Raw genomic sequence first — 27,786 nt, 5'->3', positions numbered from 1 at the left:
CGTGTTAATTCAGGGGCCACATTCAGCCACTTCTGATCTGAAGTGGGCTGGCCCAGTAAAATAATAACATAATAATATATAAATAATGTCAATTCCAAACTTTTCTCTGTGTTTTAGAGTGAAAAAAGTACAATTATGTTATGAAAATGTTTACATCTGCAGAGTATCCTTTAAAAACACGTGAATAACATGAACAAACTGAAAAAATAAGTGTAATTTTAACAATATTCTGCTTCAGTTCATCATTTACACAGGTACATTACAACCTACAGATCACAGTGGATCTTCAAATACACAAAACATTTAAAAACAGACAGAATATTGGTACAGTTGTACCAGAGGCGATTTCTCATAGACTGTAAGGGAAGCTCGGCTTCCCCTAAAATTACAAAAATTAAATGGTTAAATATGGATGGTTGTGTTGACATTTCATTGATTACAAATGTCTTAGAACACGTTCATCTCACAGATGAGTTTGTTCAGAATCAGTTTTATCACAAATCAAGGGACTCAATGTTGTTCACTTCTCATACATTCCCGTTGTGCTGTTTTCTCATACGATCTCTGCTCAGTGCATTTGCCTGTAGACGCTCAGCGTCCATGCACTTATATGGGACTGAGTGGAACAGTTTTTTTCATTGCCTCAAAACTGGTCGGTAATTGGATAAATGCCACGATGTTGTCCCGCCCCCAGACGCTCAGCGTCTCTGGGGGTGAATGGAGCTGTGGGCGGAGCTCAGCTGGGCTGGACGCTGGGCTTCCATGTGTTGATTGGAGGATCAGTCGAAAGGCTGAATCCCATTTGATTGACAGCTGTTTTCAGATCTACTCCTTCACTGACACAGTTCAGTTTAATACCGTCGCACATTCTGCTGTGAAATCGAGAGAAACCACTATGAAATTACTTGTTCATTTCTTGCACTGTAAATAAAACACACTCTTTGTACTTCCTTGTTTCAATTTAACATAATTTCAGCGTTTTCTTGTTTACTTGGTACGATAAGGTCACTGACCATTTTCTTAAAAAGGAATGGAGGGACGAATTTATGTTTAAATAACTTGACCATTTTTTTATGTAAGCCGACAATGAGCCTCTGCTCTCTGAAAGACGAGCAGCCGCCACTGCATTGTACTTCTCTTAAGACATTTTAGGTTGTTCATATTTGTTCAGGTAATTCACATTTTTTTGCTAAATTATACTTTGTTTTGGTTTAAATACATTTACACAGAGAAAAATGTGGAGCTGTGAGTATTGATTGGATATTCTGGTCGTATTTGACCCACTTGAGATCATATTGGTCTGTAAGTGGAACCTGAACTAAAATGAGTGTTAAAGCTGCGGGAGACTTTTATCACCAATTTTTCATCAACTTGGGCATCTTTGGAATTTTGTCACAACGTGCATTGTGGGAAGCAGAGGTTCAAGCAGCCTCCTGGAGTGCCGCTTCCCACCAGCTGTTTCTGCATTTCAGCCGTTTCCACATCATGTTTGTTGCAGCCATATGATGTCATTTGGTTGCACTGCCGCTGCCAGAAGGCTGTGCGAACCTCCACTTCCCACAATGCATGTCGCAACAAAATTCTGAAGATGCCCAAGTTACCTACCAGCTTTGTTTGCAAACAAGTGGTTTGTTTATGGTGGAGTACACTTTGAAATTGTTCACCGTGAGGGAAGAGATTCAGGTGAGTAATCACAGAAAGAATTGGTGATGAAAGTCTCCCGCAGCTTTATATCTTTGTGTAATTTGAGCATTTCACAAATTCATCCCAAGGGCTGTACTGGACCCTTTGGGGGGCCGGATTTGGCCCCTGGGCCGCGTGTTTGACACCCCTGGGTTAAAGAGTGTAGTCAGCAAATACCAGGGGGGGGCTGAAAAGTTCACAGCCTGACTAAGAAAGAGTTAATCCACAGCAATGAAACTCAGCATACATTAAATTCAACCTCTTCTGATACTGTTTGCATGGTTTCCTTCTAGATAAACCCACATTGGATAAATTAGGACTTTGAAAAGTAGTACTAGAGACATTTCGTGAACCATCCGTGGCACGGTGCGTCTTATCAAATGTCTGCAGAAAAAGGGGTTAGCCCCCAAGGACATTCATGCTGACATGGTTGCTATAGGGGATGATGCTCCAGCTTTATCAACTGTGCAAAACTGGGACTCTGAATTCAAGAGGGGTAGGGAGGACGAGGGAGGGGTGAAAAGCAAGCATTTTCATGAAATGTCTGTACTACTACTTTTCAAAGTCCTAAATTATTTATCCATTGTGGGTTTATCTGGAAGGAAGCCATGCAGTTAGTATCAGGAATGGTTGAATTTAATGTATGCCAAGTTTCATTGCTGTGCAATAACTCTTTCTTAGTCAGGCTATGAACTTTTCAGCCCCCACCCCTCCCCCGTACACTCAAAACAGCCTGGACCTCTATGAACCAATTTACCCAATACACTCAAAGGAAGTTCAGCAGGACTTCAACGGGACTGAGCCGCATTTCAATACATTTTCAGGAACTTTGAGGTAGAAACACAGAGCATGAAGATTACCAGGAAATATTATACCCAGGTAAATAAATCCGTGGTAATAAAGGTTTGTGGGTATGTGGTGGAAAAGGAGCTGGTGTGTGTTTTCTTACCTGTTAATGTGGGCGGGGATGGCCTCATAAGGCGGCTGGTTCATGCTGCAGATGGCCAGCCACACAAAGCCTTTCTCCCCTTCAATGAGCCAGCAGTCAGCTGTTACCATTGGCAACCGGATTATTGACAGCAGGGCGAGCCAGCAGAGGAAGGAGCTGGCTGTGGACAGGACCGCCGATGAAGAAGAACCTCCTGTTACTTTATGTGTCTGTCGTCTCGCTCCTGTCCTCTGGGCCATTTGGGATGGTGTCAAAATATCCATTGGAGAAAGCCGACCAGAGACGCCTACCATCTAACATTGACTCAAACGGACCAATTCCAATCTCAGTTGCGAGTAAGGGTTTGTTTTTGCAATGACTTGAGGGTTTGCGTATGCTTTCGTTGAGGTGTGGTCACAGCATGTTGAACGGTTTAGCTTCTCCTTAGCGTAGTTTAGAGTCAGACTTCGGATCAGATCAGAAGTACAAACGAGCTTATAAAGGAGTTGTATCTCTTCATTGGCAGTATGTTTGTCTAGGTAAACTGTAATAATTGTTTAATTGTGGGTCACATTTGATTTGTTGTGTAGAAGCTGGCGAGCAAAAATCATCCCGGCGCCAGATTGGCTGGTGCTCATGTCTTCAGCGGCCATCTGCATCTCTGATTGGACAAACACTTCTTTTCTTTCTTCCTCATCGCTCGCTGCTTTGTACTTGTGTTGAGATCGGGCCCTGGAGGCAAAACATGAAGAGGGGGAGAGAGAAAGAGGAGGGTGTTAAGACAAGAATTACTAATGAAACACAGTGGCTTATTTGGGGAGATACCAACAAACATAACCCTGTTACCGACACGAGGAGATAAAGCCGGTTATTTCTTCTTATATAACACATGCACATCCCCCCACACACATTTTCCTATACGGAAAATATACATTTTTTGACGAGTCCAATTACCGCACCTGCAAATCCTATAAATACACTGATTGTTGTCGCTGTGTGGATTCGCACAAACACGCCTTCTCACGCCGTCAGCCTCAGGGACGTCGATCGGCCCGAGCTAAGAATGGCCATGCCTCTGATACTGTATCTAATTAATTAATCTGCTCTAAATAAAACACTTCCTGAGAAAAAAAACGTGTGATGGACCAAGAGTCGTACGGGGAGGGAGGACGCTCTCAAAGAGTACAAGTGTGCAGTGATGAGAGATGTTGTTTTTGAAAAGGAGTGTGTGTGTGTGTGTGTGTGTGTGTGTGTGGGGGGGGGGTGATGTGAGATGAAGCAGCAGAAAGGGTGGGGGGTGGTCTGGACAGAAGGAGGCACTGATTCTGTGAGAAAAAACACTGGTGGGAAGAAAAGCTGAGTGGAATGGCTCTGTAGGAAGACTGGTTCCTTTATTGAAGCGGTGAGAGAAACAAACAGGATGTGACATCATGGAGGTGAAGGGAAAAGAGTGAAAGGTTCAGCTTTCCTCATGAGCTTTTCTTTTTTTTTTTTTTTTTTTTTTTGGTTGCAGATCCGTCCGTATTGATTAGAGTTGAATAGCGATGCAGACGAGTGCAGATGTGTCACCTGTGATCTACGGAAGAGGCTGAATGAAAGCAGTGGGATCAAAGTTATCTCCACTTTTTTGTGTTTTTAAGAAGCCGAAGTCCTGACGTCACATCTGGGTGAAGTGCTGTTCGACTCTTTCATTTCAGTCATCTGTCTCTTAATACAATTAGGTTTGCGTCGTATGTGTAATCACTGGTAAATAAATATTCATCAGAGCATAAAGTCTAGTTTGTGGATTTATCTCAGTTTGGCTCACAACATCTTTACAGGAACAAGACAACGCAAAAAATGAGACCGTCATATTTTGCTGCAAGTGTTACTAGGATTGCAATGTTGAAGGAGTACACCAACAGACATTTGAAATAAAACAGATTAAACATAAGAATTCTATGTTAAGACAATAACTACTTAATACTAAAACAAGTCATCCTAAAACTTCATTATCTAAATTAAAATTATATTTCAATAGCTCTGAAAGGGTCTTCCCATTTTAATACCAAGCTGCTGCAGCTCTTTCATAATTCATAGTTTGAGTTATTGTTTGTTCAGTATTAATTGCCAGACTTGTAAATCCAAGCTGGACTGACTGTACATATCCTGACCAAGGAAAATAAAATTCTCACTTTGTGCAGTAATCTACACCTGGCTTTTCTGCCTCTGTCCATAATAATATACACTACCGGTCAAAATTTTTAAAACACCCCAATTTTTCCAGTTTTGTATTGAAATTCAAGCAGTTCAAGTCCAATGAACAGCTTGAAATGGTACAAAGGTAAGTGGTGAACTGCCAGAGGTAAAAAAAAAAAAAAAGGTAAGGTTAAACAAAACTGAAAAATAATGTACATTTCAGAATTATACAAAAAGGCGAACAAGAAATGGGTTAACAACTTAAAGCAGTTCTGCAGCAATAGAGGTTGATCAAGCCTGGAAAGTTGGTGCTACCAATTCCTACAGGTGTCCCAACGTTTGTGAATTCCGTCCAACCCCCTGTGTCTGCAGAAAAGTAGTGCTGGAACACACTTTGGTACCATACCGTTAGGAGCATTATTTGAACAGTATTGTACTGCAGAAAGTAGTGTGTTAATATAAAAATGGAAAAGAGGAAAAGGCAATTAACCATAGAAGAGAGACAGACCATCAGAACACTGAAAAATATAGGTCTAACCCTTAGTGGTCTGAGCCTATTTTGGCCGTTTTTTCAGTACTTTTGATTTTGCCTTTATATACTATATAAACGATGAGTTCAGCCCTGCGATGAACTGGCGACTTGTCCAGGGTGTACCCCGCCTTCACCCCTATGTAGCTGGGATAGGCTCCAAGCGACCCCCGTGACCCTAGTGAGGATAAAGCGGGTTCAGAAAATGAATGAATGAATACTATATAAACAAATGTTTACTATACCCATGTTTGGTATCCTTTTTTTTCCAGCACAACTTCATTTATGTCAACTGCCTTTTATTTTTTTCACTTTAACCTACTATATCAACATAAAAGGACAAAACACACACACACAAAAAAATAAAAAAAATCCGATTTGAAAAATTTATATAATTTATTGCATAAATAACACAAAGGTGCTTAACAAATCTTTTCAGAGACTTTAAAAGTGAATATAAAATAAATGAATAAATAAAATAATAATAATAAAAACAAACAAACAAACAAACAAACAAATAAATAAATACAAATAAAAGTGAAAATTGGTTCCAAATATTAGGTACACAGCAAAAATTGGAGAGTTGAATCAACTCCCACAGAGTTGATTTTACCTCTTTTTCAGAGTTTGTATAGGTCCACACTTTACAGAGTTAAATTAACATTTTCATTGGAGTTAATTATTTAACACTATGCCAGAGTTGCCTTTTTAACTCAGAAACCTGAGTTAACTTAACACTGACTGATTTAACTATTAACACAACAGTTCATAAATGGACTGAACTTATACAGCGCATTTTCTACACCTTCATGGTGCCCAAAGCGCTTTACAATTCCTCACATTCACACACTCTCATACAGTGACATCAGTGTCTTGCCCAAGGACACTTCGACACATGGATAGTCGATAGGAGCCAGGACTTGAACCGCTGACCCTTTGGTCATTGGACGACCCGCTCTACCAACTGAGCCACAGCCACACTTCATAAGCTCACTGACCTGGGTTAAATTAACCCATATGGATTTATTATTTACACTGTCAGAGTTTCTCCTTTAACTCAAACAGAGTTAAATTAACACCATGAAAGTAACAAAAATAACACTCATTTTACTTAATTTTCACTCTGAAAGTAGTGTTAATTTTAATCATAAAAAAGTGAATCCATTAAAAATGACGTAAAATTCAATGTGAACAGGATGATTCAAAGAAAGCTGATGCATTTTTTTTTGTAGAAAATGTATTTTTCCTCTTTTTTTCTCTCTGACAGTGACAGTCTGATAGAAATTGCACAGGCTCACCTGGTTTGAAATGCAGGGGCCAGGCAAATTAACACTGGAGAGACGCAAAACAACACTTCTCCTGAGTTAATTTCCACAGGCTTGACTAACTCTTTTCATTAACCCCAACTCTGAGTGACATTTAACTCACACTGAGTTAAAACTACACTTTGAGAGTGAAAATTGACTCTCAAATGTTTAACCCTGAAATTTCAACTCTCCAATTTTTGCTGTGTATATAAAATTAAAATTGTAATAAATTAAAACTATACTCAAATATTTGATATAAAACCAAACCTTTACATGGGTTTTTTCCCCTAAATGTGTGGTAATCAAACACGGTTATCATGATAATTAGAATTTAAATGGTAATACTAACCGTCTGCAATTTTACCGCGGTTTATCATTATACCGGTAATCGTCACATCCCTATCCACAAATATAGACAGAAAACCCATAACTGGATCTTAGCAGGTTAAATATTTTGTGCCTTTGTAGATCCAATCTGTAATATGCATGTATAAATGGTAAGTTGAGGTGTAATATTGTTAAAATTGCACTTATTTTTCTCAAGAAATTCCAGTTTTTTCAGGTTATTCACATCATTTTTGTTTGGATAGTTTGTAAATGTACATATTTTCACAATTCAATTTTGATTGCACTAAAACAAAAAGAAAAATTTGGAGTCGTCATTATTTACAGGTTATTATGCTTTTGTTTTACTGGTCCTGCCCACTTGAGATTAATTTGAGCTTGAACTAAAATGAGTTTGACACCCCTGTTCTACAGGAACAGAATCCAGAAGTTTCTCCTCAGATCTCCACGTGAATAAATGTACGCTGGCATACGTAAGCGTTTGTTGGTGTGTCTGCACATGCAAAGGCGTTTCTTCCCAGTCAGCAAAATCTATAATTGATGGTGAGACTTCCTCCCCTGTAGTATGAGACAAACTACCCAGTTAGACCACCAGAGAAAGGGTAGGAACTTCTGCCAGCTATAGAGACATGTAAACAGATACACATATGCACAGGAAATGCCTGTTTTGCTGACTAAAGGTTAAGCCGAGGTAAACAAATTGTTGAGACTAGAGAACATGGGATGCAGAGCAGGTGGGTAAAACAAACAGAACTGTTAACATGCAGAGATGGCACATATCTCCTGGGCTCTTTCAGCTCAAGGTCCATAAAACAAAAGGGCAGCAAATAAAGGATACCGTAGCAGCGACTGCCTCGTTCTTGACCTCCTTTTGAAGTAATACTCTTGTAGTTAACGCGATACAAGCAGAACGTAGGAGGGACTATTAAGAGTGTGCCGGCCTCTTTTCCACTTTGCATCATTCATTGCTTCTCTAGACCGCACTTACATTCTTACGTTTCTGAGAAGCAGCCGTGTGGAATATTCCAGCACTCAGCATCATGACCGGCTCGCTTTCCAGTCATGTCACACTCAAAGATTTATAGGGTACAAAGCATCATGTGGAGGAGACGGAGGTGGACCGTAACCTTGCTTTAAAAGAAAGGCTGACAGGTTTTGTGCGTCCGTTGGAGTCATTTATAATATATTGTTCAGACGTACGTGAACACACACACAACATCATATAAAAGGTGAGTTCAGGTACACTGGGACATCCGGTAAATTCGAACGGCGTAAGAATAAGTATAAACCTTGTCCTGTTACTGCACCGAGACCAAGAATATAACCGAAGTCACATGATATTATTTCTGTGACATCACACGGGGGAAGGTTCGCTGCAGACTGACTTCCTGTTTCGTTGTCATGTGGTTATCTCTACTGTCCCTCCCCCTTTAAGGAGACTAGTGGCAAGTCCTGCTCCATTTATTTCAATGGCAAAAGTGAAGGTGGATACATACATTTTGACTGATTCTTTAAAGCTTAAGTCACTCAAGTAAAATTTCAACCCATTTTCTAGAAGCTGCACAAGATCTGAACATTCTGACAATAAAATATCATTTCATAGACACTGATCAGAAGAAAATTGGAGTTGTTTAAGACACGTCTCTGTCTCAGAAACAAACTCATATGAGGTTTTGTAGCACAAACCTCATCTGAAGGACGTAAAAGTTAACAAGGAAATACAGCAAACAATAAAATAAAGTTAGTTACTAGTGATATCATATTAGTGTATTATTATTTCATTCAGAGCTTATGAATCTACTTAGGTTCATCTTCATCATGTTCTTATCATCATGTGTTTACCTTGCAGTACTTTCATTATTATTATTACTTTTTTCTGATCAGTGCTCTATTTTACAAGTGTGTATTTGTGTTTGTCTGTGCAAGAACTGTTTTTATATGTTTTAGCTGCGTTTCTGTTTTGTTTCTGTTTTTGTTCATGTTTTTTCTTTGGATTCCATGACTCAGGGAAACGCACAACAATTCCAATGTACATGTACTGCGATGTATCTGTGCAAATGGAAAATAAAGTCTATTCTATTCAATTCAATTCAATTCAATTCAATTCTATTCTATTCTATTCTATTCTATTCTATTCTATTTTCTACCCTTGTGGCCATGACCGCATAGCGTTCATTTTGGTACCTGGCACTTTGCCAGCTTTTTTAGACCCAGGATGTACCTAATGGTGACCTCAGATGAATGTAAAAAAATTATACTCTTGCTCTGAGCCATCCCAAAATGAATGAATTTTTAATCAAATACTGGGGCCAAAAATAGGACCAAAATTGGGACATGAAAAGCTACCAGGGTGTCAGTGCATTTGATCTAAAAACATGGCTGTAAATGGTCTTATATACCATTAAAAATAAAGACACTGAGTTAAATTTGTCGATCCTAGTGGTTTTTCTAATCCAGACATGTGGGTTTTTTTTTATGAATCTCAGTCTCATTCCAGGTTTTGTGTCCACTGGTGTTACATGCGGAACCTGCGCATTTAAACACATTTTGCAACAGAGGTCATTTTTGTGAAACACTCTGCCTTTTGCATCATTAGTTCGATTCCCAAAATGTATCTGTGAGAGAATAAAAAGATACTCGAAAAAATAGTAGCGTGTCCTTTTTACTGTTACATACGGATTTTTATATAAAAATAATAGAAAAATATGTTTTATCTGAAAAATAGATTCTCTTTTATCGCAGTAAATATTTATTTTTAAAATAGACCCAAAGTGCTTTCAGACTTGCTTCATAACATTAGTCTACGTCTGGTTTGAAGGTTTAGCCCCTCTGTGCTATTTTTAGGGACCAGTTTTATAGAAGCACCCAAATACAGGATCTATGGTTGTGGTCAGCACTAAAAAGGAAACTGAACGCAAAAAATTAAGAACTAAAAATTACGTTTTTCAACTTTAATGTAAAGGGGAAACAATCCAGTGACTAATTTAATGTAGATATTTAAATAAGTACAATGTAGTAGTATAAGAAAATAATAAACAATGTTAACTATGTCAAAGGACGTTTTCTTAGTGATACTAATTAAGGAACATGTTTCAGGTAAATATTAAATATAGACATATGAAATTTAACCCTTTATAGGGCACTCATAGAAAAACTCTGAAAGTCAAAATTTCAAAGTTAGTGTGTTATTGGAGGATGTAACAAGACTTTATTAGACTTTTGTGAATTTTTTCAAAAATTTTTATTGTTATGTAAGAATTTAAGGTTAATCAAGTGACCATATATGATTCCTTACCCATAAGCGACAAAAAACCAACAACTATGTTTAAAATAAACACAAGAAAAACACATGTAAGGTGAAAGGAACATGTATTTTAGAACATTAGACCAACATAAGTGCTGATCCAGACCCCTGTCCACATCCACATTCTCCCTTTGAACATCATTCCTTACATTAGTACCATTACTTCATAGTACCTAACAAAGCAGGTACACTCACTGTTCATGCAGAGGTGGACCTTACAGACCCTGTAGACCACATTGGACCTGAGATTGTTGCCCCACTGGAACTGTTGCCGTCACTGTCTTGAAATATGTGTGGAAATTAACAAAAATTGTCACTTGCCCGATAAAGGGTTAACTCTAGCAGAGATCAACTTCCAAAGCCGATAAATGAAGGCAGTGTTAACCTTTGTGCGAAACTCTGCAGTTCCATTAATGACCACTAGAGGCTACCTCCACTAAACATGTCCACATCCTTGTATACAAAACAGATTTGTCTCTGTTCATGACAACTGCATAGGAAATGAATTCTTACATAATACACCTATTTGAATTCTTATGTAACTTTTATAATGTTTACTTATACGTAGGCTATAACTAAGGTTGTGGACACTGGGAGTCACTGGTGGGTGGGTGGGTGCCGTCCATGTTCACTGTATAGGTTTTGATTGACAGCTAGCTTGATGTTGAGTCAGACTTTGGAGGTTTCTGTTTGACAAAACATATTTATAGATAATTCCACAGTGGATCTCCATTAGAAAGTGTGTCCTCGTATTAGCCTGTCCCACTTGTCATAGTCATGAATGCCTAATTAACAGTTTCTAAGAAGAACATACTATTTACATGACTATTGTTTTTGTTAGATTTTTTTCAGGACAGTACCATGTTTAAATGTACGAAAAGTCAGCACAGCCTCAGAGGAACCTGCATTTTTAAAAAAGCTAAGGCAAGAACAGATAAAAAAAGTAGATGTATTTCTGTTAGAGGGGTTAATCTTTGGAATGGCCCAGAAGATTGAGTCAAACAGTCAAAAACAATTACAACTTTTAAAAAGACGTACAAATTAACCAGTATTTAAAAATAGTAATAGTAAAAAGTAAAAACCTTCCTTTTTGTATTCAGAAAATCTTTAAGTTAAGAAAAGGACATTATAATTTAAGAGGGATGTTTGTGTTTGAAAAGTGTAAAGTAAGAACAAACGTTAAATATCACAGTGTTTCAGTTATTGGTGTCAAGCTATGGAACGAATTGAAGGATGAAGTGAAATTGTGTAGCTCACTGTTGAGTTTCAAAAAGAATTTAATTGGTCAAATTATGAAGGGCTATGAGAGTAATATGTTTACAAAATAACTTATTACACTGAATGTAGCATAATTTAAGTTTAAGTATTTATCTGTTGCAACTTAAGGTGTGGACATGGACTAAGGGTGTAAATAGGAGAAGCAGAAATAAGCCTCCGGCTTCAGCTTCTTCCTTTTTCAGTTACAAAATGTGTTAATTTTATGCTTGTTTGTTTCTTTTTTAATATGTAGGTGTTTTGTTTTGTTGTCTTTTTTTATATGTGTGTGTTTTGTATCTTAACTGAAATAAAATAAACATTCATTCATTCAATATAGAGCTCAGGATTGACTAAAGAAAATACTTGTTTATAAGACTAGGATCAATATTGGTAGTTGAGATAAGGACATGATTTACTTGAAATAGATTAAATATGTATTCTCTTCTGTATATTTAGCAATGATGACATTGAAAATTTTTTCGTTTGTTTGTTTGTTTTCATGTGGAAACATTGTGTTAATTGTAAAGAGGGTTAATAAGGCAAAATAAGTCTTAACTTCAGCCTAAACCATTTTGGTCGCATTGTATATGGAACAATGGATATGCTGTTTTTTGTTTGTTGTTTAAAGTAATTAATGACCAAATAAACTACTACTACTACTGCTGCTACTACATTCACTAATTGCTCCCCATTATATATAGTGTGGCCAAAAACTAAAAGTCCCACACTCTAATGTTGCTTAGCTTTATTTATGGCATCCAATCACTGTGGCATTGTTTCAATAAACGTATGTATGCGTTTATATACTGTATATCACAACTTTCATTTTCAGCATTTTTAGGACCCGTAACATTGCTAAACAGAGACCTGACCATCTGAATCAACCGCAACCCCCCCTCCCCCAACCCTGATCATCATCAAAGTTTAATCGTTTGTTCCCTATGCCAGTATCAACATTTCCTGAAACTTTCATCAAAATCCTTCCATAACTTTTTGAGTTATCTTGCTAACAGACAGACAAACAAACAAGAAATTCACACCCCCCTCCCAATCACCACCAAAATTTAATCATTTGTTCCTTGCGCTATCATCAACATTTCCTCAAAATTTCCTCAAAATCTGTCCATAGCTTTTTGAGTTATCTTGCTAACAGACAAACAAACCCGATGAAAATATAACGTAACAAGTGTTTAGAGAACGCAAACCTCCGCCAAGCACCCCAAACAGTGTGCGTGTGAGGATTGACTATTTCTTTTTAAATTAAACAGTTTCAAGGTTGTTCCATACAGCACAAAAAGTTGAAGTTTGGTACAAGTCATGTCTGTCAAATTATATAAAATTCCAATCAATATTTGTTGAGTTATAATGATTTTCAAAGTTAAATTGAAATGTCCACAGAGTCCACATTCCACAGTGGATGTGGACAATTTTGAGCCAGATACAAGATATTGTTATAAGCTATGGTTGGATCAAATTGGAGGCTAATTGGAGTTGTTTTGAATTTTTTATGAATTTATGAAAATTGCTCAATGATGAGAGATAGGAAAATTTGAGACTTTGTGACCTTGCCGTGACCTTGAACTTTGGCCTACTTGGCCCAAAATTTAATGGGTTGGTCCCAGGGCCTAGGCCTATCTGTGGGTAAAATTTGGTGAAGATGGTTGTAATATTTTTTTTAAAAAAAGTTGCTAACAAACAAACAAACAAACACGCAAACAAACACACATAGCGAAGTGATCACAATACCTTCTGGTGGACGTAACTAGAAAAGCACTTGGTGAGCGCAGACCTCCACCAAAGCGAATCAGTGCCCCCCCTCAATCACCACCAAAATTTAATCATTTGTTCCTTGTGCCAGTATCAACATTTCATCCAAATCCGTCCATAACTTTTAGAGTTATCTTGCACACAGACAGACAAACAGACAGACAAACCAACGCCGGCAAAAACATAACCACCTTAGCAGAGGTAATAATAATTAGACACTTCTACAAACTCGCAGAATGAAGTCGTGTATCATACTTGGCGGTCACCAGAGTTGCAAAGCAGTCCCGATATAGTTGACTTCAACCCTGTAAGAGTGAAGTGGGGGGAGTCGAGAGCTGAGGTTTGTTCTGATACACTCAGCAGTGCATCACCTTTCTCACACACTCTGCCAAACAGCAGGGCACTGAGCCTCTTCACACAAGTGCGTTTCTCTCAAGAATATCCTTATCCTGTTCTCAGCACATTTACACACACAAACTCCCATAAAGTCAAAGGCAGAAGTTACTGTTAACAAGACGGAACACAAAGTCTGACCTCCTTTAACTTCATGTCTTAAATCCTACATGACAGAGAATCTTTACCCTCAGTCTTTGCCCATAATTACAGTGAATAGGCAGAGAAAGACAAACAGGAGAACAGAAAGACAGTTCATAAAATATTCTGAAGAAAAAGAAAAAAGTTTGAACCATCCACAATGGAAAACAACATGTTTATTGGATTTCTGATTGCTCGATTCTCGTCTCAAACCTCTGCCAGTCCTGAAAATATCTGACAATAACAATAAAAACATGCAGCGTACGAGAGCCACAGCTTTAGAAATACAACAAAAATGTTCTCTAGTGAGGGAAGCTTTCCTTCTACCTCTGCCAAGAAATCTGCATTTTCAGTTCTTTCTGATACTCACTTTACTGATCTGGGTGACATTTAGTCGAATTTGCTGTGGGCCATGGAAGAAAAGGTACTTAGAAAACAAGAATACTTCAATGAATTAATAATGTCTAGCACATTTACACAGTGTTTTCTGTTTTGTGAGATGAATTTAGAAATCTATCTAAAAACAAGCTTCTTGTCATTTGGAAAATCTGTGATTAGGTAGGATAATATAAGATAAGATAAGATAACTAACATAAGATAAAACAAGATAAGATCACATTAAATTAGATTATTTTAGATTACTCTAGATTAGATTAGATTAGAATAGAATAGAATAGAATAGATTAGATTAGAATGAGATTAAAACACTCAAGTAAAATCCATACAAAATATTGAGTATACACATCACTGCAAAAGAAAGTATTTTAACAACAAGGACATAATGACAAAGGAAGTTCCACACAGTTCCACAAGAACACGACTGAACTTTTTCACACCATAACACCAAAATGACAATAATACTTGGGATGATTATTTAAGGGGTAGATGTGTATCAAACAATATGAAATAACTTAGCCTCAAACATCTTATGGGCATATGGGTGAACACCAAATACATAAGGGCTTATCATTTTTTGTCCAACTCGTGTTCAGTTATCAAGTGAAACGAAATGAAATGAGAGCCTGTAACTATTTTTCAGGCGCAGCTGTTTCACTACCGGACGTTTACATCGAAAAGAATGTCCGACAGCTTGGAGCATGCACATAATTCTTAGGGCGTAAAAAAATTGGAGGGAATAAAATGTACATGATACTTGTCATATATGTCCCTAAGAAAAGTAACGTTGTGCCAAACTGAAAAAGGAACTATGTTTTGTTACCGAATTTTCAATAGTAACATGTTACACTACTTTTTTACCCGAAAAAAGTAGTTACATTACTATAAAGCATTACTTTGTAACTCGTTACACACAACACTGATGATCAGTGAATTGAATATAAGAAAATACATGATTTTCGCAGAAAAAACCACAAAATTCTGAGGAATATGTCATAATAAACTGCGATCAATCACTTAGATAGATAGATAGATAGATAGATAGATAGACAGACAGATAGATAGATAGATAGATAGATAGATAGATAGATAGATAGATAGATAGATAGATAGATAGATAGATAGATAGATAGATAGATAGATAGATAGATAGATAGATAGATAGATACTTTATTAACCCTTTCATGCACAGTGCTCACTCCAGTGGACAGCTGATCAAAGCTGTTCTCTTGTATTTTCACGGATTTTGTTGTTTTAGTTCCAGATCAGCCGACACAGTGAACACTTATGCGCCATCCCAAACACTGACATTCACACCATTAATGTAACTTTGCTGTTCTTGATAAACCTGATCTGCACTAACATCTTTGAGTGTAAAAAAAAATGTTAACTGTTATTAGACTTTAATTAACTTTTTTTTTTTTTTTTTTTTTTAACAAAAAGTTTTTGTTTTTGAGTAATAACTAGTATCTGAGTATGCTAAAATGTGAGAAAACATCAGCTTAGTGGCATTAAAAATTATAATAAATAATAATAATGGATAATGGAAAAAAACATTTATTTCATTGTTTTCCCACAGTATATCAGTAAATATATGTTTCTTTGCTTCTAAAATTAAACACATGATGTCCAGCTGAGTGGACAGTTTTGTAACTCTAAGAAAAATAGGTTTATAAAAAAAAAAAATTAAATTGCATTGTTGTTTTTCATGCCTAAAGGAGAATAAAAACACTCAGGAAAAAAAATCTTGATTAAAGTGCTTATAATTCATGCATGAAAGGGTTAATACCAAGGGAAATTCAAGTATTCAGCAGCTTTGTATACAGCACTGGAAGACAAAAAACAGACAGACCAAAACAAAAGAAAAACAGTGGGTTAGTAACCAGGTTGACATTAAGAAGGTTAGTATATATCAGTGTTTTTCAACCTTGGGCTCGGGGCCCCATGTGGGGTCGCCTGGAATTCAAATGGGGTCGCCTGAAACTTCTAGTAATTGATAAAAATAAAAACTCGCTAATAAAAATATATATGGTGAGTTGACAGACAATCCCAAACTGTGAAGCTGAAACTGAAGCACTGTGGTACTGTTTATCTTTCAAATGTTGACTGTGGTCAGTTTCAGATGCTGCAGCTCTTTCATAATTCATAGTTTGAGTTATTGTTTGTTCAGTATTAATTGTCAGCCTTGTAAATCCAAGCTGGACTGACTGTACATATATATACTGACCAAGGAAAATTAAATTGTCACTGTGTGCAGTAATTTACACCTGGCTTTTCTGCCTCCGTCCATAATAATATACATTATATAGACTAAATGTCATCTGAAATTAACATTTATTTGCAACATAGTAAACTAATACATGACCAAAAACAAATTTATTTTAGCAAAAAATGTCTCAGTTTTGAATGTTTGGGGTCGCCAGAAATTTGTGATGTTAAAATGGGGTCATGAGCCAAAAAAGGTTGGAAACCACTGGTATATACGTATACTCTAAAGGGTGGGGAAGCAAAATTTACAATATTTTGAGGCAGGGATTGAAAGACAGTGTATGACCAATTAGTTTATTGAAAGTCATGAGAATTTATTTGCCACAAGAAAATTGACATAATAGAAAATGTTTTTATTCTATGTGTCCTCCTTCTTTCTCAATAACTGCCTTCACACGCTTCCTGAAACTTGCACAAGTGTTCCTCAAATATTCGGGTGACAACTTCTCCCATTCTTCTTTAATAGTATCTTCCAGACTTTCTGGTAATAGTTTTGCTCATAGTCATTCTCTTCTTTCCATTATAAACAGTCTTTATGGACACTCCAACTATTTTTGAAATCTCCTTTGGTGTGACGAGTGCATTCAGCAAATCACACACTCTTTGACGTTTGCTTTCCTGATTACTCATATGGGCAAAAGTTTCTGAAAAGGTATGGATAATAGTGTTAGGTATGATTAGGACATCAATATATGTTTGGTTTCAAAACAATTGACGTAGTGCCTGCTGAGAAAAAACAACTAAATGTTCATTGTAAATTTTGCTTCCCCACCCTGTAAAAGACACTTGCTGAAGCAGTAGGCTACCTCTAAAAGAGCTTCCTGTACAATACTGTAAATAAAGACTTCTAATTGTATTTACACATTTCAGGGCAGTGATATAAAGTCAAACAGTGACTTCAGTAATCTACGATGGTTTGAACAGTAGGTGCAGTCTGACTACATAAGGTGCTTGGATGTTTTACAGTCTCTTTGGATCAGTCCTAATGTGGTCATGACTGAGATAGAGATAGAGACCCCCCTAACCACTCAGTGATGAGTTGTACAGTCTGATGTCCAGGGGGATGAAAGAGTTCCTGAGCCTGTTTGTGGAGCAGGTCGGAGACAGCAACCTGGAGCTGAACACACTCCTCTGCCTGATCACTGTCCTGTGCAGAGGATGCTTAAAAGTTACAACTTAAAAGTCAAATATAGAGAACAAAATATTTTGGAACTGACACAGAAGTAACACTGGGTCTTTATGGGTTAATAAACCAAATTATTTAATAATAAGTATCAGTCATATTATGGCATATAATATAGATATGCTTAGACTAGGAAGGTTTTTGTTGTTATTGCTTATATAAGGAGAAAGGATGGGCGTTTATAAGTTTTCTTCTTCTCACTCCTTTTTGAATATGTATTGTATGTCTTATGTTTAAGTGTTTTGTTTATTTATTTTCTTCTGTTTTGACATACATATGCGAAATAAATACATCAATCAATCAATCAATCAATCAATCAATCAATATGCACATGGAAGTACAACCATGAAGCTGCTGAAAACAAAACAACTATAACAAAGGTCTGTAATGACGCATCAACAGGAAAAGGGACAATGACAGCGAACGTAAAGTAAGAAGATAAACGGTCAGTGATGTCATTTTACATGATCTGCATACATGCTTTTAAAATGGTCTTTAATCCATAGCCTATTAGCATGTTAGCATGGTGTACGCTCATGTTGCTTTACCATCCAGCCCCAGAGATGTAATGTCATTTCTCAAAGTGGGTTTATGTTGTTCTTGTTTCCGCAGTAAACAACAAAACTCTCGATTCCACTTGGGCAAAAAGCCTCCACTTCACTTGCAAACGCTGTCATACCCCAGCTCCTCTTAATGCTGTACAGTGATTTACGAGGCTATTTTAGGACTGCTCGCAAATAATTTAGGTATTTACGTAACAGAAATGTGGACGTTAGCGGTGTACAGTTTTTTTTTTTTTTCCTTTGTTGCCTTGAGCCCTGACAGAGATGTGCTAGACAGTATTTATGACGCTTTGAGTTCATCGTGTACATTTGTCTGCTTAAAGGCTTGAAAATTCAGAAACTCATTTCTCTTGTGAAGTTCAAAGCGTTCGTCGGAGCTGTGCGAGATGAATCCATGGGAGTTGTCATTGCTCAGAATATGTTGAGTTTTTAATTTTTTTTTTTTTTTGGTAGGATGCTAGGTCCCTCTCTCCTCCTTCTTTCTGGCTGTTTGTTGCCAGAACCTTCTGTAGTTCTCTATCCACCACTTCATCTGTAATACGCTGCAAATTTAGCGACACCTGGTTAATACACTCTAGAATTAACCGAAAGAGTGAATTCCCTTTTTTCCCTGTATTATTACGATGAAAGCCTATTGATTCGCCACAAATGTCAAAATGTCAAACTGCGGATGGAGCTTGTGAAGAATTAATCTTTTCCGAATGTCTTGGGACTTCACATCAAACCGTACGTTCTGTGCGGTACAAAAAAAAAACGGCCCGTCACCCTTGTGTATATGCGCTCACATGCACAACACTTCAACAAACCGCAAATGACACATGGGATTTGTGCGATCGATGCTAGTGAGTCATCTGGATTAGATTAGATTACAGAGTAAAATAAAAAAAAAAAAAAAAAAAAAAGAAGAAGGAGAAGCAGGGACGGAGGAAGGAAAGTGAAAGAGATCAAAAAGATTCCACCTCTGAGAGACGCCGAGCGATTGCGTGGCTGTCGGACGTCCACGGCAATGTAATTTGTTTTGACTCTCAGTTTCACCCATCTTCGCTCGTCCGTTTTACAACCCCCTCCTCCCACTTCTCTATCAGAGTGATTGACTTTTACGGAAATAAGGCTTCAACATCACACAACATCACACATGCTCGATGGTGAACGGGAGCCTACATCTTCCTCCGTTCTCAGCCGCCTCTAGGGTTTTAAAAGAAGTGGGTGAGGGTGGGGGGTGGTAGTGGGGGTGGGGTGGAGGTTGAGCTGACGTCCAGACTCGGCATGATGGACGTTTCTATAAGAGATATGGAAACATGGAGCGTGACGGACATTTCTATTATAGAAATATTCCAGTGGCTGCTACCCAGAATGTGGTGCTGACACACACTGAGAGACCCATCCACTGCTGTGTTGTAGGGGGAGGCAACCGGGACAAAATATGGAAAAAAAAAAACCACATAAAAAAAAAACCAAAATGCTGCTGGTCGAATCTGTTTAATCCTTGTCATCGTGGTGTCTCATTGGTTTTGTCTTCTGTCTGTCCGTCTCTGTCAGTCTGGAGGTTATACGCCACAGTGACACTCACACAGCTGATCCAAATCTCCACCGTCGGGCCCTGTGGTGCTCCACTTGTCACTCCCCTGCAGAGTGAAGTGAACATGTGAGACGCCGTGGATGATCCACTGTGGCGAAGCGATGTACGGTTACATAATGTGTTTAGTATTCAGAGAGGAGAAAGGAGAAAGAATAGAACGAGGACAGGAAGCAGAGGTGTTAAGAATCACTGCTACCGTTAAACACTCCTGCTTTTCCTTCTCTTTACAGACACTGACATATTAAGAAGTCGGTTAAGTGTTCCTTCAAACCGACTCGGCCTGATCACAGTCAAGGTGTACAAGTATATTTGCATCGGTTATTAATCAGTAGGCCTGTAACGGTACACCAAATTTTCGGTTCAGTACGTTTTCGGTTTTGAAAGCCACAGTTCGGTTTTTTTTTCGGTTCGGTACGGGAAGAAAGAAAACCCCTCAAAATGTCTTTAATACATTTATGAATTTTTGAAAATTCTTCACACAATTTTTTGAAAAAATTGAATATAGAAAAACAGGAATATAATTCTGCTGCTATAAATCAAATAGAAAATAAAATAAATTATTAATATTACTAAATGTATTTTAAACATTAGTATTGCACTTTTCCCTGACAGGTAGTTTTGAAAAAACAACAAAAATCAAATCACAGTTCTGTCAGTTCACATTCTGCATAAAAATACCAAAAAAAAATTCCACATGAAGTGCAAGATTAACAAGAGGACAAACTGGTATTCTCTTTAAACAAACTGAAGAGAAACTTTGACAACAAAAAATTAACCAAATTATTTATTTTAGGACAGAGAACAAACTCTTTAGGACACTATGTGTACGTGCATGCATGCGTGCAGGGTGTGATTTGTCGGGGGGATTTTTTTTTGTTTTGGTTAGAGCCGGGGGGGAGTGGGGGGGTCCATAACTAACGTAACAAATGCTGGTGTGAAACGAAAGTGAAACTTTATATACTTTCAACGTCCAACTACTGGTGCTATTCCTCTGGTATACAGCGTGCGTGAGAGAGAGACAGAGCTAGTTTAAGTGTTTTAGAACTACTGTTGTTCCTAGGGGCCAAACAACGTCCGTCTTACTAACATCTCTTTCCTCATTGTTGTCTTTCACCGGGACCTGAAGTGATCCCAAACTGGACTGTAATGATGGTGGAGGGTCTTCAGTCTCTTCCTTCCAGGTTCACATCATATTTGTTGTTTTTTTTTAACCTTATATCAGCTGTTATTTTGTATTTCGGGTCAATGTGCTCATCTTTCAATATGTCCGTGTGGAACTTGCGTGGATTTAAAGTTCCACATCAAACAACGTCTTTCGTTCCTTTTTCTTTTTCTCAACATACTGCGCCGTTTCGGTACAGCTGTGTACCGAACCGAACAGGTGTGTACCAAAACGGTTCGGTACGTGTACCGTTACAGCCCTATTAATCAGTATTGTAAAAAGATACCCCCAAAACCATTCCCAAAATGTTTCTTGGCCATCTTATTACTAGATCTTGCAATCCTCCAAATTTGATGAAAATCGGATAAAAAACTGATAAAATGGCGACCCAGTGAGCGTGAAAACGTGCACAATTTTATTGTTATAAGAGAGCAAAATTATTGTACATAATGTTTTGAAACATAATAAATAATTACTACTCAACTCCTGTGTCTTTTTTATTACAAAATACACACATCACATTGCTTTTCATTTATTGATCATTTTTGTTGAACAGCTGTTTGATTATCAATTCTTATTTTCAGTATTAAGACAATCAACCATTTTGTTCTGAAAACCCTTCTTTTACAGCCCTTTAATTGTAATAATAGAATGGGAACCTGTTATTTCAATATTATTATGACTAAATATGCACAACTAGACAGATTTTGCTCTGCTCCCTGGCTGCGGAAAATTTGGGAACAATGTGTCAAACGGATGTTTATGTCGAACCGCATGTTTTCAATGGCGCGTTGTTCACCAAAATTCATGTAGTGTCCGTACACCAATATACTTCCATCAATCATATGGCGTATATGCCTTATAGATATATTGTTATAACTTGTTCACAAATGTTTATTTACTCCTGTACCAGGAAGACTTAGTTAAAGATCGAACAGAGATGCAACCATGTGGTAAGCCAGATTTCCATTCCAATCTTGTAGAGTCCGTACACCATATCAAAATATGGGGGTCTAATTTTATTGTTTCTGTCAATATATGGAATTTTTCAGCACGCACGCTTTGGACACGACATCTATGCAATATACAATGCATGATTATCCTGAGTGCTGAAACATTTGTATATCTTTGTAGGCATTAAATATGGAGGCTATTAGGCTGTAGTGCCCGTACACCCAGTAATTTCTGATTTGACAGGGGCAAACCTGCGAATTTTTTAGTAGACACCATAATACAAAAATATTTTGGACTTTAAAAGAGAAATATCAGACAAATAAAATGGCCTGTCTGATTTTTTGATAGAGCATTATTATTTTTTATCTATATGTGCACCCTTTCTGGTACCCTTGATTGTGATCTGGCTGACTGTGACACCAAACACGTAGGAGCAAAATCCATTTCTTAAAGGTTTTTTAATTCTTGGTGTTTTGGGTTAAAGCTTGTCAATCACAAAGAAAAGAACTAGTTTAACCTCTGAGTCTTGTTTTTGATATGTCCTTGGAACCTGCTTTAAAGAAACAGCACTAGAGGTGGGCGGATCGATTCTGTGATATCAATATACAGTCACGGAAAAAATGATTGGATCTCCCTTGTTTTTTTTTTCAATTTCTTGTTCATTTTAATGCCTGGTATAATTAAAAATATATTAGTTTGGACAAATATAATTATAACAACAAAAAATAGCTCATAAGAGTTTAATTTTAGAGCTGATATCTAGCCATTTTCCATGTTTTTTTTCTTGATAATAACCAAAATCACTTCAGTTCTTCAACATCTATGGCATTGTACTGACAAAAACAGTGCTTTTAGGCATTCCATGTTTTCTTTTCTGTCTGTTTTAGTCACATGATGCACACAGGAGTTCGTACTTATTTGTATAACCATTGTTTTAGATGACTTGATGGTCTAAGAATTTTTTCAGCGACTGTATCAATACTTGCACATTACTCATTTGAGGATCGGTTATTCTAATAATGTATAGATAAATACGAAATAAAAGCGCCTGTGTCACATCTGAATCTTATAGGGCAGTGGTTCTCAACCAGGGGGGCACATGGGGGGGTGCATGTGACATCATCGTGCATGCACGCGGGTGCGTTAGTGACTACTGTTGTACATCACATTATAAATCACTCGGCAATACTCTCCCCACGCTAACAGATTAAGGTCTGTGAGTGGGTGGGGGGGCGTATTGTCCGGCACATCATCCCCAACCACCCACCCACCCACCTGGTCACAAATTAATTTTCAGGTGGGGGGGCTGGCAGTCAATGCTAAGGTGAGTGGAGCTCACTTTCACATTCACACAGCTTTATCTATCTATAACCCACCATGTCCTCCTCATATAGGTCCGTTGCGTTACATTAAGAACTAGAAGCACTCGGAGAGCGCAGACCTCCGCCAAGGCGTATCAGTGGGCCCCCCCGTGGGCCCCCCCATGCCAAGGAGATTATGTTTTGCCAGGGTTTGTTTGTCTGTCTGTCTGTCTGTCTGTCCGTTAGTGTGCAACATAACTCAAAAAGTTATGGACAGATTTTGATGAAATTTTCAGGGTTTGTTGGAAATGAGCCCCCCCGTGGGCCCCCCCACCCCCGATCACCACCAAAATTTAATCATTTCTTCCTTATCCCATTTCCAACAAACCCTGAAAATTTCATCAAAATCTGTCCATAACTTTTTGAGTTATGTTGCACACTAACGGACAGACAAACAGACAGACAGACAAACAAACAAACAAACCCTGGCAAAAACATAACCTCCTTGGCGGAGGCAATTACATACTGCCCCCCCTGCACAGTCCCACACATTTTTTTTTTGCCGGGGGGACTCATGATGCCATCAGTGGGGAGTCGTTCAAAAAAGGTTGAGGAACCCTGTTATAGGGTAACTTACTTAAAGGTTTTGTGCCTAACACCCCCCCCTCCCCTGGCAGCATAAAATTGAACTACTCCATCCATGTCATGTGACCAGAAGTGCAGCGATTCCAGTTATCTGTTTTTATCATGTTAGCAACAGTTCAGTCTGCAGCTGCAAGTGTGAAAGGAGAGCATGACTGAGGAAAGAGGAGTGTGTTGTGGGCGTACTTTACACCTGTGGATAAAACTACAGTAAAGTGTAGTCTGTGTAGTAAAAATATACAACACTGCAGCAACACCAGCAACCTTTAAACACCTGGAAATGAGACCAGTTCTGACAGAAGTGCAGTCAATTTTATTGTTTTCTAACTTCGTTTTGTTTTAAAAATGTGAAATGTTGTTGTTGAAAAAAAAAAATGTCTTTGGAGTTGTGACCATTTCATTATATTCAATGAATACATTCAAATTGTTATTTTTTAGTCATGTGTATTATTTCTTTATTTTAATTTAACTCATATGTGTTTAAGTCATATTTATATTTCTTATTTGGGCTTTATTTTTATATTTTAATTATTATTTATGTTAATTATTTATTATCCATGTGTTTCTAAATTTATTTCATTGCTTTAAAAAATGGACACCAAAGGTTACACACATTAAAGCTGTTAAAGTAACACCACGGAACATTTGCTTGCAGGGTCCCCCTACAGTCAAGAAATGGTATTGTCTGTAACAGCTGTTGTAAAAACTCTATCTCAGTAATACTCGTGCATTTGTTGACAAGCCATTGATGCCGGTAAACTTCTTGAAGGAAGACAGGAGACATACTGATAGAAATATACTAGGGTCTTCCTCAGTGAGACATGATTAAAATCACCTGATGTAAAGTTCGGAGCCTTTGGTGAGATAGTTTGCAGTCCATGTACAACATCAAATACTGACTAATGTTACTAATTCCTCTAAGTCTCCCGCTGTTGTGGTGCTCATTTACCTTTTCCCTACCTCCTGAAACTTCGCAATCTTTAATTTGAGGGGGCAGGACATGTGTTTTTTTCAGGCCCCGAAGTGACAACATCTCGCAAATCTCGGTGTCTCCACAGTTTGACATCCTTCTGGTCATCTTGATATGTTTGTTTACTGTACACGGCCCACGCTCATTTTGCACACGTATACGTAATCAAAATGCCACATCTTGGTTGCGGAACGAGAAGTGCACCTTTTACATAGTGTTCCAGAATCACGATTCCACCTTGATCACGGCTCTGTTACTACCTCCAGGGGCGTTACAGAGGTGCAACCAAATGATCCCAACATTTCGTTTACACAGATGTTCCGGAATAAAGGTGAAATATTCCCACAACAGAAGTGCGGTGTAAAAGGGGCTTATGACTAGTTACAATTCTTTATTGATTGTGGATTGTGGCGTCCTTGGTGCTGCACCCCCTGTTTGAACATGTAAAATTCATTCATTCATTGATTCATTCATTCATTTTCTGAACTCGCTTTATCCTCACTAGGGTTGCGGGGGTCGCTGGAGCCTATCCCAGCTACTTACGGGCGAAGGTGGGGTACACCTTGGACATGTCACCAGTTCGTCACAGTGCTGACATATAGAGAATAAAGGCGAAATATTTCATAACAGAAGTGTTGTGTAAAAGGGGCTTATGACTAGTAAGAATTCTTCATCAATTGCAGATTTATCTACCGGCGTCCTTGGCACCGCACCCCCTGTTTCAACATGTAAAATTCATTCATTCTTTCATTCATTCACTCTTTCATTCATTATCTGAAACCACTTTACTTTCAAAATATTTGCACTACCAAATCTACATATCTTTTTTACTTTATTTTTCCTACTGTAAACAATGTGCCTTCTATTGTCTTTGGTTGTGCCTTATAATTTCTGCACCAAGTTAAAGAGCTCTACTTCAATTTCATTGTACTTGTACAATGACAATAAAGAGATTCTGATCCTCACTAGGGTAGCGGGGGTCGCTGGAGCCTATCCCAGCTACTTATGGGTGAAGGCGGGGTACACCCTGGACATGTCACTAGTTCGTCACAGTGCTGACACGTAGAGAATAAAGGCGAAATATTTCATAACAGAAGTGTTGTGTAAAAGGGGCTTGGGACTAGTTAGAATTCATTATCAATTGCAGATTTATCTACTGGCGTCCTTGGCACTGTGCCCCCCGTTTCAACATGTAAAATTCATTCATTCATTATCTGAAACCACTTTACTGTCAAAATATTTGCACTACCAAATCTACATATCTTTTTTACTTTATTTTTCCTATTGTAAATAGTGTGCCTTCTATGTCTTTGGTTGTGCCTTGTAATTTCTGCGCCAAGTTAAAGAGCTCTACCTCAATTTCGTTGTACTTGTACAATGACAATAAAGAGATTCTGATCCTCAGTAGGGTAGCGGGGGTCGCTGGAGCCTATCCCAGCTACTTGTGGGCGAAGGCGGGGTACACCCTGGACATGTCACCAGTTCGTCACAGTGCTGACATGTAGAGAATAAAGGCGAAATATTTCATAACAGAAGTGTTGTGTAAAAGGGGCTTGTGACTAGTAAGAATTCTTCATCAATTGCAGATTTATCTACCGGCGTCCTTGGCACCGCGCCCCCCTGTTTCAACATGTAAAATTCATTCATTTATTCATTCATTATCTAAAACCACCTTACTGTCAAAATATTTGCACTACCAAATCTACATATCTTTTTTACTTTATTTTTCCTATTGTAAATAGTGTGCCTTCTATTGTCTTTCGTTGTGCCTTGTAATTTCTGCGCCAAGTTAAAGAGCTCTACCTCAATTTCGTTGTACTTGAACAATGACAAAGAGATTCTGATTCTGATGCTCACTAGGGTTGCGGGGGTTGCTGGAGCCTATCCCAGCTACTTATGGGTGAAGGCGGGGTACACCCTGGACATATCACCAGTTCATCACAGTGCTGACATATAGAGAATAAAGGCGAAATATTTCATAACAGAAGTGTTGTGTAAAAGGGACTTGTGACTAGTAAGAATTCTTTATCAATTGCAGATTTATCTACCGGCGTCCTTGGCACCGTGCCCCCCATTTCAACATGTAAAATTCATTCATTCTTTCATTATCTGAAACCACTTTACTGTCAAAATATTTGCATTATCAAATTTACATATCTTTTCTACTTTATTTTTCCTATTGTAAATAGTGTGCCTTCTATTGTCTTTCGTTGTGCCTTGTAATTTCTGCACCAAGTTAAAGAGCTCTACCTCAATTTCATTGTACTTGTACATTGACAATAAAGAGATTCTGATCCTCACTAGGGTTGTGGGGGTCGCTGGAGCCTACCTCAGCTACTTATGGGTGAAGGCGGGGTACACCCTGGACATGTGACCAGTTCATCACAGGGCTGACCTGTATAGACAAACAATCACTCTCGCATTCACACCTATGGACAATTTAGATTAACCAATTAACCTATCAGTGCATGTCTTTGGATGGTGGGAGTGAGCCGGAGAACCCACGCAGACATGGGGAGAACATGCAAACTCCACACAGAAAGGTCCCACCCCCATTGACTGGTGTTGGAATTGAACCCAGGACCTTCTGTTTGCAAGGCTTGAGTGCTATCAACTGCACCATCGTGTCGCCTTCATCATAAAAAATATTGAAAAAAAACCGCAAGTGTTCCTGCTGGGATTCGAACATCGTAGACCGTAGCGTTACTTACTGAGCTATCCATCCACTTGTACTTCAGGGCGCAAATATAAAATCTACTACGCATATGTAACTCAGAACTAATACAGGACTCATGTAATGCATTACAATACTGAGACAGTAATATTATAGGGTCAGGAATTACTTTTAAATAACAGTAACAAGTAATCTGTAAATGGCAACTCGTCCAGGGTGTACCCCGCCTTTGCCCATAAGTAGCTGGGGTAGACTCCAGCGA

General features: G+C 38.1%; 1 protein-coding gene across 3 annotated transcripts in view; it reads right to left on the bottom strand.

The window, feature by feature from the left end:
* The window catches only part of LOC115429518 (protein ELFN1-like), a 227,473-nt gene that overhangs the window by 19,180 nt on the left and 180,507 nt on the right, over positions 1 to 27,786 (bottom strand). For 2 of the 3 annotated variants that reach the window (XM_030149062.1, XM_030149054.1), the window contains one exon: positions 2,633 to 3,343. In XM_030149062.1, coding sequence (XP_030004922.1) covers positions 2,633 to 2,925 — 293 coding nt within the window. In that variant the 5' untranslated portion in view covers positions 2,926 to 3,343. Of the gene's footprint in view, positions 1 to 2,632; positions 3,344 to 3,570; positions 3,611 to 27,786 lie in introns of those variants that run through there. The other variant, XM_030149071.1, reaches the window with a different exon arrangement.

This window comes from Sphaeramia orbicularis, chromosome 1, assembly GCF_902148855.1.
Source record: "Sphaeramia orbicularis chromosome 1, fSphaOr1.1, whole genome shotgun sequence".
Taxonomy (NCBI): domain Eukaryota; kingdom Metazoa; phylum Chordata; class Actinopteri; order Kurtiformes; family Apogonidae; genus Sphaeramia; species Sphaeramia orbicularis.
This window is presented reverse-complemented; position numbering and strand designations above follow the sequence as displayed.